The 17,554-nt window shown below is 56.4% G+C and overlaps 1 protein-coding gene across 1 annotated transcript; it reads left to right on the forward strand.

The window, feature by feature from the left end:
- The first annotated feature begins 561 nt into the window (after window positions 1–561).
- Window positions 562–10,111, forward strand: PTPN7 (protein tyrosine phosphatase non-receptor type 7). Its single transcript, XM_068419397.1, has 9 exons — window positions 562–692; window positions 1,123–1,306; window positions 1,772–1,856; window positions 2,529–2,605; window positions 5,362–5,499; window positions 6,366–6,476; window positions 7,088–7,245; window positions 9,091–9,204; window positions 10,018–10,111. Exons 1-9 carry the CDS (start codon window positions 562–564, stop codon window positions 10,109–10,111), a joined length of 1,092 nt encoding a protein of 363 aa, XP_068275498.1.
- Window positions 10,112–17,554: the final 7,443 nt, after the last annotated feature.

A 17,554-nucleotide genomic window follows, 5' to 3' on the forward strand; every position in this document is an offset into this window, starting at 1 on the left:
AGCCCACCTCGTCTCACCTGCTGAATGCTTCTGTGCTCATGTGGGTCCCAGCTCTCCCTCCTCGTCACCAGGTCCCCAGGCCAAAGCAGGCATGCTGGGGAAGGGCTGGAAAAACACGGCAGCGTGTGCTTCCCGTGGAGGTGGAGAGCATCCTGGGGTCCCCCAAAACCAGACCATGCTCCGGCAACACAGGGCGTGGGCGTCCTCCGCTTGGTGCGAGCAGACGGCCGTTGGTGCCATGCCCAAGATCACCAGTGGGTGCCTGCGCGGGCTGCAGTGCTGCGGGCATGCCGGAGAGTGAACACACTGGGAGGTCTCCCTGTGCCACCCCTCTGGATGCAGGGGCTGGGCGCCCTGGTTCCAGAGCAGCTGAGAACCCAAATCCTGTCCCTTGCTTAGGGACCATCTGTCAGGGATCCACCCAGCCTCATGGTATCTCTCAGATCTGTCTTGTGTTTTCCAGACGCTTCTCCTCCGATGGCTCCTTGATTCCCCAGGAGCTGAGGGCCCGCCGTGTCCACTCCCCGTGCTTCAAGACGAGGGCTTTGTGGCTGCCGCAGCATGGTACAAGCCTGCTTGGTGTGCTCCAGAGTTCATAACAGCAGCCTGACAGCCCGGGCAGCCGGGGCAGACATGGACAAGACGGAGAAGGCCAGTCCCTCTGCCAAGAAGCACGTGCGTCTTCAGGAGAGGTGAGTGTGGCTGGATGGTGCCTGCAGCCCTAACCCTGTGCTGCCCAGATGGTGGGTACCCAAGGCACTGCTCATCCCCAGGACTTGGGTTCCCCCAAACTTCCTTCCCCCAGCCCAGCCCTTCCAGCCCATTGACTTTTGCAGACACCAAGTCTGAGCGTGGAGGCAGCCCTGACCCCCCTCCCAGCCCAGCCCGGGACAAATCTAGACAATGTCCTTTCCAGCAAAAAGGCCAAATGAGCAGTTACTTCCTTGTTCTTCAACCTCCCCACCTTCTGGGGTCTCTATCTGGCCCCTTTCTTCATCCTATGTTATTCCCTGCCTGGCTTTTGCTTGGTGTGGGGTGGTTTTAACTGAGGATGTGGTGGGGTGGGCTGCCCTCCTGTCCCGAGAAGGCAGAGGGTCAGCCAGGGACCCCTTTGCCTCACAGGAGGGGCTCCAACGTGTCACTGATGCTGGACATGAGCTCGCTGGGGAGCGTGGAGCCCATCCAGCCTGTCTGTACGCCTCGGGACATCACGCTGAAGTTCCTGAGGACGTCCAGCCATGTGCTGAGGAGAGAGGAGCTCCAGCAGCGTGCCCAGAGCCTGACACAGCTCCAGGAGGAGTTTTCGGTGCGATGCCCCACTCCCCTGTTCCTCCTCACATGAGGGACGGCGGGGCTGGCGGTGGAGGGGATTGGCAGGGGTGGACATCTCCAACGGAGGCTCCGAGCCCAGCCGTGCCCCACAGGGGTGGGTGGGGGTGATGGCAGGGAAGGTGATGTGGGCAAACAGGGGTGAGAAGTGCCCTGGGTATCCCCTGGCAGCCCGCTCCCTGGTGCACACAAGTCCCACTTGTGTCCCTGGAAATTCTGTCCCTGCCCTTCCATGCCAAGCTCTTCTCCCAAGGTGGCCTCTCTGGAAGGTGTCTCACCACATCTGGGGTAAGGAGAGGGCTCATCCCAGGAGGTGACATCTCTGGTGATGCTGCTGGGCCCCTGGGTCAGCCTCTCATTGCCTGGGGGACCAGCCCTGCCACGACAAGGGGACACAAGCAGCAGCAATGAGGTTTTCTTCAGTTATTCTCTCCTCCTGCAGAAAATCCCACCCAACTTTGTCAGTCCGGAGGAGCTGGAGATCCCTGGACATGCCTCCAAGGACAGATACAAAACCATCCTCCCCAGTATGTGCCACTGCATCCCTTTGCCTCACATTTGCCTGGGTGCCACGTGCAGTGAAAGGGGTGGGTGGGTGTGTGGGGGTGTGTGTGGGTGTTTGTGCATGGGAGAGGGGTGACTCAGAGCATCCCTGACACCAGGGTGGGCACTACTGGGTGCCCTTGGTGCTCCTGTCGTGCTTGTTCCTGCTCCCCACGTTGCTGGAGCTGGGTGCTGTGTTGCAGGGGGTGTACACTGTGTTATGGGGTGGTACCTGGGGAGCTGCTCCTTGGGGGGTATTCCCACAGTGTGCAGCGCATGACAGCCCAGCCTGGGTTGCTCCCTGCCACCATGGGGGCCTTCCATGTCCCAAGGGCATATCACTGGGGGTATAAAGGCTGCGAGCATTATAGGAGGAGTCATTTGGGCTCGAGTCAGGCACTGTGGGAAGGCCCTTGGTGAGTTACCCCACACGCTCACTGCAGTACAGGCAGGTTTGGGCATGGCTGGCTGTACCCTGCCATGGTAGTGAGGGTGAAGTGGGGCCAGAAGGGGCATGCGGGAGGGTGCAGACAGCTCTGAGCGTGGCATGGGGCTGGGAGGGCTCAGTCTCCAGCCTCTGGAGCTGAGGCAGGGAGGATGGGCAGGGTCAGGCTCTCAAAGACTGTCCCTGGGGTAACACCTGCCGTGTCTTTCAGATCCCGAGAGCCGGGTCTGTCTCAGGAGGGCAGGGGACCAGGAGGAAGACAGCTACATAAATGCCAACTACATCACGGTGAGTGTCCTGCCCGGTTGGAGAGCGGGTGGTCCCCCAGGTCCTGCAGCCCACGGCTCACAGGGCATTGGGCTGCAAACTCCTCAGTGCCATGCTGGGACCTGCATGCCGGGGCACTGACTGTCACCCACTGTCCTGTGGCTGCCCGGGGGTAGCAGTGTGGACTTGCCAGTCCTTTCTGAGCTGGAGCGATGCAGCTCTGTCTGCGCAAGGCAGACACGCTGTCCCTTCTGGTGGGAAAGCCTCACTGGGTGGCTGCTCTCGACTCCCGCTGCTTGGGCAGGTTGAGCACCCGTATGGGCTCCCTCGCAGTGGCTTCTCCATCTCTTCCTCATGCACTAGTCCATTGTCTGGCAAGGCCGCAGGAGGCAAGCCGTGTCAACAGAGCATCACAGCTCGGTGCTGCTCAACCCTTACAATGTCCACGAGTTTCCTCTCCACTCAAGGGGTTGTTGCAATTTCCCAAGAAGAAAGCTAATGAAGGGGAAGGCACGGCTTATCTTTGACACCCGATGGGGTCCCTTTCCAGAGACTGAGAATTCTCCAGACCCAAGGGTGTTACTTCAGGCAGCCTGATTTATGAAAATCATTCTCCTGTGCAAATGACCCCTTCCAGGCTGCAGACTCCCTTGTTGTGCTGAACCATACGTCACCCTAAAACAGGCTCTTGTGTCAGCCAGGTACCAGCTTTGCCTGGTTGGTAGGATTTTTTTCTGGGCAATTCATCTTATTTCAGCATCCTTCTCCTTGGGACAGGCCAGGGGCGCTGGGAAGCAAATGTGTGTCCTCAGCCACCCTGGGTGTGTGGCAGCGAGGAGAGGGTGGGAATGTGGGACTCCTCAGAAAAGGAGCCCACAGAAGTGTCCTCTGGTATGATGGACAGACCCCTGGAAGGTGGTCTGAGGGTGCAGGTTGGAGCTGGAGGGCATTTAGTAGCATTTCTTTTCCGATGGTCCTCATGGGTGTGATCCAACGAGACAGCAGTGGTGTGAGCTGCCAGGATCCCGTGGTGAGGGTCAAAGTCTGACTTTGGACACAGGAGCACCATGCCTAAAACTGTTGGGAGGCTTGCAGGTCCAAATGAGGGTTTGAAGATGGGTGGCAGAGGACTACTTTTAGAGTTGTCTTCCTGAAGGCAGTGTGCAGCTTCACATCTGGTGACACCATCACCCTGGCCACGTGCATCAGAGTGTACATGAGCACGGGGCATCCTCTGTCTCGCATGAGTGCTAACACAAATGCACCAACACTGCCCGTCCATCCCTATCTCACACACACGTGCACATATATGTGCACAGAGCTGAGCACACATGTGCCCACACATCCCTGTGTGGAGCTGGTATTTCCTGACTCGTTCCTTCCACTTGCCCCTTCAAGGGTATCACGGTGCAGGAATTTGTGGGCACATCAGCAAATTAGCAACCCAGCCTGCTTCTGGCGTGCTTGGGATGCACAGCGAGTCTGGAAGAGCTCTGGAGGGATTTGATCACTTCAGCCCTCACCTGGGATTGAACGTTTCTCCTACTGACCTTATCCCATGAAATATTTTTGAGCATGAGGAGCAGGTGGGGAGGAAATTCCCAGTGTTGACACCTCCAGGTCTTACTGCAAGTCTCCTTCTGAAAGGAAAATCATGTTTCCCAGGAAAAGAAAATAATCTTGAGGCATGAGAAAAGGGCTATACAAAACGTTCCTGAAAATGTTCCTGCCCCTTGGCTGGGCCAGTGCAAGTTCTTGTGGGACCAAGCTGTTAATAGGATTGCTGGAAAGACCTGGATTAAATCACAGGGGTTTGGGTGCATTTTTAACTGAGATCTCTTTTGACAAAGCTTTGCCCAGAGTGATGCATATTCAATTTTCCAGAAGCTATGAGTGCTCTGGGTGCCTCCCCCAGCATCCCCAGGGCATCCTCAGCCGGGTCCCTGACTCCTTGCTGTATTGCCAAATGGCATCTCCAGCTGGGAGCTGGAGTAACACATCACTGACCCTGGGAGAAGGCTTTCCCACACCTCTGCCTGTGCCCTCCAGCTTCTGCCTGCTACTGCTGCATGCTCTCCCAGCAGCACTGCCCATGAGGCCGTGGTGTGAAGCAGGAGCTGAGCAGGACTCAGGACACCTCCAAGCTTTTCTATTTCTTTGGCAATTTGATACTGGGGAAGGAAGTGACCTTGGTGACAGAGGGTGCTTGGAGCTGTGAAACAGAGCCTGGGGCAGAGGCAGGGCAGGGGCCTGTGCTGACCATTTCCCCAGGTGTCCTCAGACCCAGCATTCCTTCTGCTGGGCACTGCCACATCCCCTCCTGAGCCTGGTGGGGAGGCAGGACTGGTGGGACCCAGCTGGGACTATCCCAGCTCCCAGCAGAGCAGAGCTTGATGACTTCTGCTTGTTCTTGGGGAAACGCCTCCGGTGAGAAGCGCCCTCCTGGCTCATGCTCTGGCTCGCCAAGGTGTCCATCACGCTGGCTATTGACACACCAATAACCTGTGGATGCTTGCAAGGAGCTTGGCTACACACGGCTTGCTCCTTGGGCTTGCTCCTGGCTTGTGGGACCAGGAGGATGGAGGGGATGTCTGACAGTTCCTGATCAGGTCTATAAAAGTATTTCAAGGACAGGTGTAGTAGGAAATAGCCTGTGTGGCTCAGCATCTCACCTGTAGAAGACGACAAGCACCACAAGAGCTGGGGTGGCCTGGAGACAGCCCTCCTCACACATCAGGGTCCCCCCCAGTGTCGCTGATGGACCATGTGCTCGGCAGGGCTACGCAGGGCGGCCCCGGGAGTACATTGCCACGCAGGGACCCATGCTGAACACCGTGACCGACTTCTGGGAGATGGTGTGGCAGGAGGAGGCACCCCTCATCATCATGATAACCAAGCTCCAGGAGCGCAAAGAGGTACCGTTGTCCCTCCTCTGGCCTGGGCACAGCACCCCAGCCAGGACCAATGGGTGGGGTGGGGTAACAACAACAGTGAAGGGTTATGAGAGACCAAACGTGGGGTCTGGGCACCCGCTTGTTTTCTCTGCTTTGCTCTCTGAGGGTACCCCTGATTGATCACACTTGGAGGAGCAGAGCCCCAGGGCTTCACCCATCCATCAAAGCCTCTCCTCCTCACGTGGCTTCTCGTGCTCTGGGCACGCTTTGCCAGCTGGATAATAGGATAAAGAGATTAGGGCAGCCCCTGGGAGAGGGAGCAGAGGCAGCGGTCAGCAGTGTCCCTCTGTCCCCGAGCAGCTCTCCTGGGCTGGGAGCTCTCAGCCGGTGGGTCCAGGCTGGGACAGGAGCCAGCAGCGCTGTGCCCAGCTTGGCAGCCACCCTGTGCCTTGGCTGAGATCCCTGGCTCCCTGTCCAAGGACCACCAGCCTGGGGGAACTCACCTTCTCTTTCCTGGCCATGTCCTTCCTCTCCTCTCTGCCTGGCTGGCGCAGCATCCCTGTGCCCTCCACGGGGCAGGCTGGGTCCTCCTGGGTCTGCAGGACATGGACCGGGCCAGGCACAGCTCCTGTGGGGCTGGGGAGAGCCATGCAGCCCGGGGTCTGAGAGCCCTATGGCAGGGCATGGGAAAGGGGGAGCAGATGTGGGGAGAGGGATCTATCCCATCCTTAGCCTGTGTTCTGGGTCACTCCACATCCTCCTTCCCCGTTCCCCCACACCTCCCCAGGCGATGCCCCTTCCCCAGAGCACTGAGCAAAGCATAGCTCCAACATCCAGTGGGCACCTTGAGCATCTCCACAGCCACAAACCCTGCCTTGTTCTTTCAGAAATGTGTCCACTACTGGCCCGAGAAGGAGGGCACCTACGGCCCCTTCACCATCTGCGTGCAGGGGGTGAGCGAGTGCGTGGAGTATGTGGTCCGGGATCTCTCCATCCAGGTGGGTTCAAGCTCTATCCCGGGGTCAGAGGGAGAGCCCAGCAGGGCCTGGCCGTGCCCCCGACACCCCCGGGCTGTCTACTGGGATGGCAACGCTGTGTGACAGGACAGCAGAGGGTTCATGGCTTGGAGAGATGGGTCTTGTGAGCTGCCCTCCAGAGGAGAGGTCTGCAGAGCTCCTGCCTGCCCGAGGAGGCTGAGAGGGAGCAGGACCCAGCCCTGGAGGAGAGAGAGAGGGGGTCAGCTGAGGAGAGCTTCTCTATTAGCCCTTTGCTGTTTGCACTGTGCCGTTGGGCTCTGCACCATGGGCTCTCCATAGTCACCCTGGGCTGACACTAGCCAAAAGGATCTTGCTGGCTTTGCCTGGGCTGTGGGGACAGTATTGGGACACTGTTCGCATCTTCTGGGGTGGGACACTTCCCCATGTCCCTGGACCAGGGGTCTCTCCTGGGTGTCTGGCAGAGGCTCAGAGAGGGATTCAGGAGGGGAGCAGAGGAGGTGGTCACAGGCTGCCCAGCCTCTGCTTGAGTTGGACTCGACACCTTCATTTGGCCCAGCACAGTGAGTCTGTGCTCCCACATCCTGATTCCTCTTTCTTCTGTGCTGGAAAAGCTTGAAGGTAAATGCCGCCAGGTCAAACACATCCTCTTCCCTTCCTGGCCGGACCAGCAGACGCCCGAGTCAGCCAAGCCCCTGCTGCACTTGGTGTCCAAGGTGGAGGAGGCTCTGCAGGCTGCAGCCAGCCCAGGGCCCATCGTTGTGCACTGCAGGTAAGAGCTTTTCCCTCATCTGAGCCCCTGTGTGTTCCTCACTTTGGGGTCAGTCTGCAAATGCCGGAGGGGAAAATCCCACATGTGAACACTCATGAGCTGGTCCTGCTGTGGCACAGAAATCCCAGGGCACGGCATCCCCATAGCAGAGTTATTATTGGTGGTCAATGGGACAGAGTCCAGTTGGAGGCCTGTGTCTAGCGGAGTCCCTCAAGGGTCGGTACTGGGACCAGTTCTATTCAATATATTCATTAATGACTTGGATGAGGGAATAGAGTGCACTGTCAGCAAGTTCGCTGATGACACAAAACTGGGAGGAGTGGCTGACACACCGGAAGGCTGCGCAGCCATTCAGAGAGACCTGGACAGGCTGGAGAGTTGGGCGGGGAGAAATTTAATGAAATATAACAAGGGCAAGTGTAGAGTCCTGCATCTGGGCAAGAACAGCCCCATGTACCAGTACAAGTTGGGGACAGACCTGTTGGAGACCAGCGTAGGGGAAAGGGACCTGGGGGTCCTAGTGGACAACAGGATGACCATGAGCCAGCAGTGTGCCCTTGTGGCCAAGAAGGCCAATGGCATCCTGGGGTGTATTAGAAGGGGTGTGGTCAGCAGGTCGAGAGAGGTTCTCCTCCCCCTCTACTCTGCCCTGGTGAGGCCGCATCTGGAATATTGTGTCCAGTTCTGGGCCCCTCAGTTCAAGAAGGACAGGGAACTGCTAGAGAGAGTCCAGAGCAGAACCACGAAGATGATTAAGGGGGTGGAACATCTCCCTTATGAGGAGAGGCTGAGGGAGCTGGGTCTCTTTAGCTTGGAGAAGAGGAGACTGAGGGGTGACCTCATTAATGTTTATAAATATGTAAAGGGCAAGTGTCATGAGGATGGTGCCAGGCTCTTCTCAGTGACATCCCCTGACAGGACAAGGGGCAATGGGTGCAAGCTGGAACACAAGAGGTTCCACATATATATGAGGAAGGACTTCTTTATGGTGAGGGTGACCGAACACTGGAACAGGCTGCCCAGAGAGGTTGTGGAGTCTCCTTCTCTGGAGACATTCAAAACCCGCCTGGACGCGTTCCTGTGTGATATGGTCTAGGTAATCCTGCTCCGGCAGGGGGATTGGACTAGATGATCTTTTGAGGTCCCTTCCAATCCCTAACATTCTGTGATTCTGTTATTCTGTGAACCAGCATCAGGATGGTGGCATTAGCATGATGCATGCTGCCCCATAAAGAAATCTGGTTTGGGGACGGCAAGGTGGGAGCAGGAGAGCTCTGCAGGGTCGGGACCCAGCACCAGACCCACAGCAGACTTGCGGCTCAGGCTCCTGCTTCCTCTGCCACTGAGCATGGCCTGTGGCTCGGCTGTGAAGCTGTATTTCAGGGCAGCCCTCCCAGAGGACGGGGCCTCTGTGTATTTTCTCTAACTGCTAAGTGAATTTGGGGACAGTGGAGCAGAGCGCCTGGTTGTCCCTGTGTGCGATGCTGCAGGCTGGCTCGCCCCAGGGCAACCGCTCAGTGGGTTAGAGCACAGCTGGGAGGGGAGGTGGAGGGGCTGCAGAGACCCCTGCACTGCGCAGGGATGGGTGGCACAGACTGGGTTTGTGCTCCCAGAGCATCCTCAGCTGGGCCGTGCAACATGGCAAGACCCCCTTGCCGTGGCAGAATGACGCCAGCCCACGTCTTTTGGTGCCTCGCTGAGAAAGTTGGTCTGGCAGCTGGGACTGGGACCCCAGCATCCCTCTAGGAAGAAATCATGGCAGAAAAACCAATGTCCAGCTCAGACAGATTAAGGTCCAGTCAGTGGATGTTGTCGGTGCTCAGCACAGCCGTGTCTGTCCCGCAGCGCAGGCATCGGCCGGACGGGCTGCTTTATCGCCACCAGGATCGGGTGCCAGCAGCTGAAGGACAAGGGGGAGGTGGATATCCTGGGAATTGTGTGCCGTCTCCGCATAGACAGGTGGGTGCTCAGAGCAGGCTGCTCCTCGGAGGGTCCTGCTGGCTGCTGAGCCTGGGGGGAAGGATGCGGGAGGGATGTGGGGGTGGGCATCACGAGGGTGCGTGGGGACAATTTTTGATAGAAAGCAGAAGGGTTGCTGAAAGATGCAGATGTGGTGTGTCTCCATTTAGCCCACACCCGGGGCTAAACAATAAGCAGTTGTTCTCTCATCCAATGTCCCTTCCTTGACCGAGGAAGGGAATTGGGAAAAGGAGGGAGACTCGTGGACTAAATTTAAACAGATTTAATACAATAAAGAAACCAATATCAATGGTAATACAAAAGACACAAAATTATACTTAGCTACAGAGTGGTGGCAAGTCCCTCCAGGGATAGCAATCATTGAGAAGGAGAAAAAGAGAAGAGGGCAGAGCAAAAAATAGCCCAGTGCTGGGCTGGTTTTGCTGTCAGGGCTATTGTAGCTTTGGGGACCTGAGGACGTGAGGGAGAGGAGAGCGGCTCTCAACCTGGCAGCCGGTTTGATCCTCCCAGCTCAGCTAAATTCAGAAACACCTGATTTTGCCACTTTTCAAGGAGAAGTACTGATAAGAATTAGAGCCAAATCGGTTGCTAATCTGCATTTTGAACAGACCAGCAATGCTTCTGAGTCCAAATACTCTTTGGGCAGCTCTGGTGCCTGTTTCAGATGTACCTGGACGTGGCGGGTGAAGCAGGAATATTTGTGCCCCGGGAGCAGGGAGCCGGGGACGGGGCTGTGGGCTTCGGTGAGGTGACAGCGGGACCTTGCCAGCAGAACCTGCCTTTCCCTTGCAGAGGCGGGATGATCCAGACGAGTGAGCAGTACCAGTTCCTCCATCACACACTAGCTCTCTACGCTTCCCAGCTGCCGGAGGGGGAAGGCCGCTAGCACAGGGCTCCCACCGGGCTGCCGGCTCCCCGCTCTGACCTCTCCTGCACCAGCCATGGGGATACCTCCACCAAAACCCCTCCTGCTGCCGCTGGGCCGCAGAGCAGCAGCACAAGCATCCCTGGATGAGCAAAGCCAAGCAAACCCGTGGGGATCGTGGCCTTGCAACGCTGGGGATGAGCAGGGTCTGGCAGGTTCACGTGAGGGATTCAGTGGGTGTCAATGGTGGCCGTTGCTGCTGGCTCGAGGCAGATTTCACCCCTGGGAAGAAGCTTTGGCTTTCAAAACGTGCAACGTTTTATCCTCAACCAGAAGAGTGGAGGAACTGAAGCTGGGTGAGCGCCGGGAGCACGGTTTGCCTTTCAGCTGCACAGAAATGTTTACCCCACCAGACGCGGAGCTCGTACGATTACCCTGCAAATAAACGGAGCCTCTCTCCGGATTTTGTATCGTCTGTGGGCAGTGGAGGGACGGGCTTGCTCCGGTGCACTGTCGATTGCCTTCGCCATGTGGCTTGCTTTCCTCTCCGCCTTCCGCCAACACCTTCTCAACAGCCTTAAAGTAGGGGAGATTCCCAAGAGTGTCTGCAGTTTTGCAAGCAACGTGTTCCCAACTGGCTTTTGTTACACGAGGGTGGGCGTTTTGCATTCTTGCTTTTTTTGCTGAAATAGGAACAAAATAATATTGGGGCTTTGATGTTTTTGTTTTTTTTCACTGATAAATACAGGGGGGAAAAAAGGAAGAAGAGGGAGAAACATTTTGGCACAAAGCACGGAGATGGAAATATTCTGTAAAATATTTTAAGGCTATTCAAAGCCGGCCTTCAGCTGATGAGTGTTGCACACCCTGTTGTGCAGGGAGGACTGATAAGGAGCTGGGGGCTGCCTTGCCGGTGCCTGCCTGTGCCCACAAGCCCTGACATGGCCAGCTCAGTAGTTGAGATCCAGGGAAAAAAGGGTCAGTCTTCTTGCTGAGACAGTCTGAGATTGCCTCAGCTCCCGGAGCACCCCCAGATCAGGGCTGTGTGCATGGACCCCCCTCCACTGCTTGGAGTGTCCCCAAAATGCAGCTGAATGGCTGCCCAATGGTTTTGCTCTAGAGCCTGTTGTTCAGGCTCTGGGGCTCTCTTGGGAGGAGAAATGATTGAATAAAAAGAGAAGTTTCATCCTTAACTCTGCACTTCTCCTGACTTGTCATCAGTCCAGGAGGGGGGTCCCCCCCTCCCAAGTATCCCATCCTCACTGCTCCTCTCCTTGCTCAACTCTTGCCCCTCTCCATTTACTCTCTATAAAAGCAGTAACTGAGCAAGTGAAGCAGCCCTGTGGAGGGAAGGGTCGTGAGCCAAAATTGGCTGATTCTCCCTGATCTCACTGGGCATAAGTAGCAAACTCAGTGGTAGACCAGGTATGTCCCACTGTGCAAAAATACCCAATATTACAGAAATGATCATGTATAGTTGAGCCCTGGTAGTCCTTATTAGTGGTTCTCAATGTGTTTGCAGACTCTCCAGATAGAGTACTTGCCAGGGCACTTCCAATAGCATGATAAAGCCATGTTAAAGCATCTGCTCACTGCAAGGAGCAAATCCTTTTGGAGAAACATCTCAGAGAGTGGATGGAAGAGTGACAGATGGTGAGAGACCCTCTTCTACCACAGCCCCCTCTCACAGCACCAGGAACAAACCCAATCCCTGGCCCCACAGCAGGAATACCCCCAGATTTGAAGTAATGTCCTTCCACCTGTGGTGTCTGGATTGCCCCAGCAAGCTCCTGTACTGGCTGCCAGGTCAACCCTTCCTCGTGTCACTGAGCCTGCCCAGCTGGGCACTGCTGGGGGCACTTTGGTCTCTGCGGGGCTCCTGACTGGTGCCTGTGCTCTTGGAGTGACCGCAGAGCCTACACAAATCCCCTGAAGGTCAAAGCATGGCTCAGAACTTTGCCTTCTCAGTTAATGTTGCCTTTGATGGTGCCTCTGAACCCAATGGAAGTTTTGAGCTCGTCTCAGACAGGCTTTATTCAGCTGGCCACGGCACCTTCCTTTCCAAGCCTTTCCTCCCCACGTTGCAATTGGGCAGGGGAACTTGAAGACCCTGCAAACTGCGCCAAGGCACGGTCTTTCCCTGCACTCCCTGGACAGCAGGACATGCACCATTTTTCTCATGCTTTTGGTTCATTATCAAGAGGAGAGTTGTTAGGGCAGGCTTGCAGCAAGAGCCACATTGAGGGTCACCCAAGGCACGCAGGAGCAGTGCTGGGACCGGCGGCCAGGCCAGGGGTGTTGTCACCCTGCTCAGATTCCCCATCGGGTGCTGGGAGTTTTGCAGTTCAGCTGTCTGATGCAGATTATCATCAGTTAAGCAGTTTTCCTGTCTTTCAATCTCAATTTCTACCAGCTCTATCTGCTCAAGACGCTTATCAGGCCATTACCACTGCGCTATCTGAGTATCTCTCCATCCTCCCTGTATTTATTTCCCAAGCACTCCTCGGGGCCATGCTGGGCTATTGCCTGTGTTGTTGCACAACCCCACCCCCGGGCTCACCCGATGAAGCAGGGGGTGAAGCAGGGTGTTGGATCTGCTCTGGCTGTGTCAGGCTTATACCTATGTCCTGGGAAACTGCTTCACCCTGTCCATAAAGACCACGGGGTGCCCAGCAGGCAAAGGAAAGGAATCACTCCAAAATCTTGCGCCTCCCCATGCCCCAGGCTGAGATGAAGCCTCTGAGCTTGGCCAGGGGTTTCAGCAGGACCAAGATTGCTCCTGTTCCTCATTCCCTTCCCTTAAAGCCCCGGCATGGATCCAGCTGCCTTTTTCCTTCTCATGGCATTTCTGTGCTTTGCTGGACATGCACAGAACAACTGGGCAGAGGGGTGGTACTGGGGGCCCTGGGCTGCAAACTCCTGTGAACCATGTCCCTGGCAGGCCAGGTCCTGCCCAGGGTTCAGAAAAAGTCCTTTCTCCATGTGACTGTAATTGTGGCCCGGGGTTTCCCAGGCTGGTAATCCATTTCTTACCCTTGCGACAACTCACCAGGCTGGAGGTTGCCTAGAATGGGAGCAAAAAACATGGTGACCATGTGGTGCACATCGCCGTAGGCCATGGTTGGTGGTAAGGAGACCCAAGGTGCTCCAAATTCACTGCAGCTGATGGAGAGCGCCAGTGCGTTGCATGGCGTCCCCACTGAACACAGCACACCACCACAGGCCACAGCAGGGGCACCGCTTCGGCCAGCTTCTTGGAAGGGCAGAGCATTGGGTTAGGATGTGCCAAAATCCAGTGTTTTGGGTATTCAAATAGCAGCTTTCCACTCAGGCAAGCAATGTAACCACAGAAGAGTCTCTAACAGCATCCTAATAGACTCCATGTCATCAATGACCAACCCATCACCCAGAAAGCATAAATTTCAAGGCATGCTTTGACATTTTGAGGGTAGCACTGAGGTCCCAGGAGCTCACAGAGGCCCCGTGAGAGCACCGGCAGCAGGTGAGACCCCACAGAGGACAAGGTCTGCCTATCAGCACCTCACCTAGCACCAGAGGGACAGGTTGACCTGGTGTCTGGGAGTACCAGGGACACTGTGGGGCATGGGAGTGACATCTGTTCATGTGCATCGTCAGAAACCCAGCGGTTAAACTGTGAGACAGGGGGAACATGGAGAATAAGCCATCATTACCGCACATTCACCTGGAGTACAGCCCTGACAATTCAGTTTCTTTAAGGAACTTGGTTGAGCAACCACATCAAAACCTTCTGGGAATTTCAAATATGCTCTTGTCTGGAGAGGTCCTGGAGTGGTGCTGGGTCTTGCCCAAGACACTCTGCCCAGTCCCACACTTCTGGCGTAGAGACCATGAGGTGACCCAATGAGGGGGCAATGCTGTAGAGGTGCAGCTGTAGGGACCAGATCCAGCTCGTGCATCCCCACGCGTGCTGTCGTGGCTCCTCTGCAGGGAGATTGGGTTCAAACCAGTGAGAAACAGACAGACATCTCCAAACCTGCCAGGGCTGGTGTGAGACCCTTCCCTTGCTGGGGATAAGGGAAACGGGGATGGGCAGAGTGGGGCCAGTACCTAAAAAGGGCCTTTTTTGCTCATTTGCTCATGTCTCTCCTGGCGTGGGGGTGGACTCGCCCAGCTCCTGTCTCTGCTGTGAGGGGTGTGTTTTGTTGGAGCACTGGATGGACAGTTTCTCTGGCAGGGACTGCAGTAACACATGTGCTATCAGGAGGCAATCTCTGCTAACAACTCGAGTGCCACGGGCGTTTGGGTGGGAAGCGTCAAACTGGTGTAGGGACATTCTCTGGGCTGGAATCTGTTAAAAAAAAAAAAACAAACCATCTTCAGGCAGAAATTACACACAAGAATTGGAGGACGATGAATTTTTCACTGGTATGGGGAGGAGCTACACTGGAGTAATTACAGAAAGCAACAATATTCCTCCTTGCTTAGGCCTCCCTTCGAGAGCACGGGGATCTTTAGCAGGCTGCAGCATCTCTGAAGACAAAATGGTTTCTGTCTCTGAAAACAAATGCAGTTTCCCAGTGACTTACAGCACATGATGGAAACTCTTTCTCACCATTAATTGTCGTAGGCTCCGACACACTCACTGTGAGGCAGTTCCAACCACAGCTCAGTTTCTCTGTTTTCTGTGCGTACACGTTTGTCTCCAGCAGCCAGGCAGCCCCAGCAGTGAATTCAGCATCCTTGTCCCTCGCAGGAGTGTGAGCAACCTCCTCTGCACGTGTGCTTTCCCCATGGCTGGAATAAAGGTCCTGCTCTTCACCCCGGCGTAAGGGAATTGCAAATGTCCCCGTGTGTCAGTCCTCTCTTTAGGACTGGCTCAAATCCAGCCTGGCTGTAACTGAGCCTTGTTGGCGTTGCACAGCCATCCAATGAGGCTGGCAGCGGGCTGCCCTGAGCACTCAGCATCAGTGTGGAAGGGCAAAGCAGAACGAAAACCCGAAGAGTTGTGGTGAATGGAGTTAAATCCAGTTGACAGCCAAGTCACAAGTGGTGTTCCCCAGGGCTCAGTACTGGGGCCAGTTCTGTTCAGTGTCTTTATCAACAATCTGGACGAGGGGATCGAATACACCCTCAGTAAGTTCGCAGATGACACCAAGTTGGGCAGGAGTGTTGATCTGCCTGAGGGCAGGAAGGGTCTGCGGAGGGGTCTGGACAGGCTGGATCGATGGGCCGAGGCCACTGTATGAGGTTCAACAAGGCCAAGTGTCGGGTCCTGCCCTTGGGGCACAACAACCCCATGCACCGCTACAGGCTGGGGAAGAGTGGCTGGAAAGTGCCTGGGGGTAAAGGACCTGGGGGTGTTGGTCAATGGCGGCTGGATATGAGCCAGCAGTGTGCCCAGGTGGCCAAGGAGGCCACCAGCATCCTGGCTTGTATCAGCACTAGTGTGGTCAGCAGGACTAGGGCAGGGATCGTCCCCCTGGACTCGGCACTGGTGAGGCCGCACCTCGAATCCTGGGTTCAGTTCTGGGCCCCTCACGACAAGAAAGACACTGAGGTGCTGGAGGGAGTCCAGAGAAGGGCAACAGAGCTGGTGAAGGGTCTGGAGCACAAGTGTGATGAGGAGCGGCTGAGGGACCTGGGGGTGTTTAGCCTGGAGAAAAGGAGGCTGAGGGGAGACCTTTTTGCTCTCTACAACTGCCTGAAAGGAGGGTGTAGCAAGGTGTGGGGTCGGTCTCTTCTCCAGGTAACAAGCAACAGGACGAGAGGAAACAGCCTCAAGTTGCACCAGGGGAGGTTTAGATTGGAGATCAGGGACAATTTCTTCACGGAAAGGGTTGTCAAGCACTGGCACAGGCTGCCCAGGGCAGTGGTGGAGTCCCCATCCCTGGAGGGATTTAAAAGCCGTGTAGATGTGGTGCTGAGGGACGTGGGTTAGTGGTGGCCTTGGCAGTGCTGGGTTAATGGTTGGACTCGTTGATCTTAAAGGTCCTTTCCAACCAAAATGATTCTGTGATTCTACGATTCTATGAAAGCACAGCCAGCACAAGTACCTAGAGCGCAGGAGCAGCTTAGCATCCCTTTGCAAGCCAGAAGAGCTTAGCTGGGTGAAAAAGAGGGGGTTTTGAGGCTGCAAGGCCCAACCTAATCTCTACAGGCTGGTGTTGCAGCAGGTTGTATAAACGTCTTATAGAAACAGCCCTTGAGAAAGTCGTACCTTTGGATTGTGTCTTGTTCTGCACATGGAAAATTGCTCGTCATCTCTTGTGACATTGCTCCAGGTTCCTGGCTCTGCAGAGGACTTGTCTTGAGAAATCAAAGGGTAAAAATACAAAAGCATGTGCAGGCCATTACCTGGGGAAACTGAGGCCCAAGGGCAAAGAGCCAGGTAAAAGCCCAGCCTCCAAAACCACAGAACCAGTGACTGTCCGTGACTGCAAAGAAAACAGCAGGTGAATGAGGTCCACATTGCACCCATGAGGTTCCTTTGCACCACAGAGCACCTCCCGTAGGGCTGGACCTCCAGGTTACCCTCATCCCACCCGTTAGTGTCCGCTGACTCTCGGGAGCTGGGGTCCCTGCTGGGACCTCACCCTCGCCACTGCTGGTGTCACGCTGCCACATCGTCCTTCGGGAGCATCTAGCACTTCTGCATGGCCACTTTCACCAGCCCCGAGGAAGGGGCACCCGTGGCAGAGGGGGGGCTCCTGCTGCACCACCCAAGCTGCCTCGGTCCTTGGCCAGGTGCTTTTTCTCCTGCCGCAGAGGTATCTCAGGCAGGTGCTAACAGGGGGACCGTGACATGGGGTGCAGCAGGGCTGGAGGGCAGGGGAGCACCCTCACGGGCTGGCCCAGCCCTGCTGCGGGTGCTGGGGAGCCCTGTGGGACCCCCGGGTGCATGGGGGAGCTGGGGTCCAGGGGAGGGGAGACATAAGGGTACAGGATTGTCTGCCCAGCTGGCGTGGTTGGGGGGCGGCATGTGCCGGCTGCTGCAGAGGCTTTGTCCCAGGGTGCCGGATATGTGCCAGACAGTGCAGGGTGCCAGACATGCTGGCTGGTGCAGGGGTCACCGGGTGCGAAAGGGGTGACAAGGGTGTGGGGGCTGCTGGGCGCAGAAGGCGCAAGACTCGGGAAGGTGCGAGGGCTGCCGGGTGCAGGGGCGGTGCTGGGGGCAGGATGCACAGGGGAGCTGGGGGCAGGGGTATTGGGGATGCAGCGTGTAGGGGGTGCTGGGTGCAGAGGTGCTGGAGTGCTGGGGTGCAGGGTGTGGGGATGGTTTGGGTGCAGGCTGCTGGGGTACTGGGGGTGCAGGGGGTGTTGGGGGTGCTGGGTGGGGGAGTTGCAAGGCACAGGGGTCCAGGGGTGCATGGTGCAGAGGTCCAGGGTGCAGTGGTGCTGAGGTTGCAAAAGTCCTGGGGTGTAGGTGGTGATCAGTGCAGGGGTGCTGGGGGTGCAAGGTGCAGGGGTGCTGAGTGCAGGGTG

The sequence above is a fragment of the Nyctibius grandis genome, chromosome 27 (genome assembly GCF_013368605.1).
Source record: "Nyctibius grandis isolate bNycGra1 chromosome 27, bNycGra1.pri, whole genome shotgun sequence".
In the NCBI taxonomy this organism is placed as follows: Eukaryota; Metazoa; Chordata; class Aves; order Nyctibiiformes; family Nyctibiidae; genus Nyctibius; species Nyctibius grandis.

Coding starts and splice junctions, on each gene's coding strand:
- PTPN7 (XM_068419397.1), top strand. CDS start 562: ATGGTACAAGCCTGCTTGGTGTGCTCCAGAGTTCATAACAGCAGCCTG. Junction 5,500..6,365: donor AGCTCCAGGAGCGCAAAGAG/GTACCGTTGTCC, acceptor TTGTTCTTTCAG/AAATGTGTCCACTACTGGCC. Junction 7,246..9,090: donor CCCATCGTTGTGCACTGCAG/GTAAGAGCTTTT, acceptor TCTGTCCCGCAG/CGCAGGCATCGGCCGGACGG.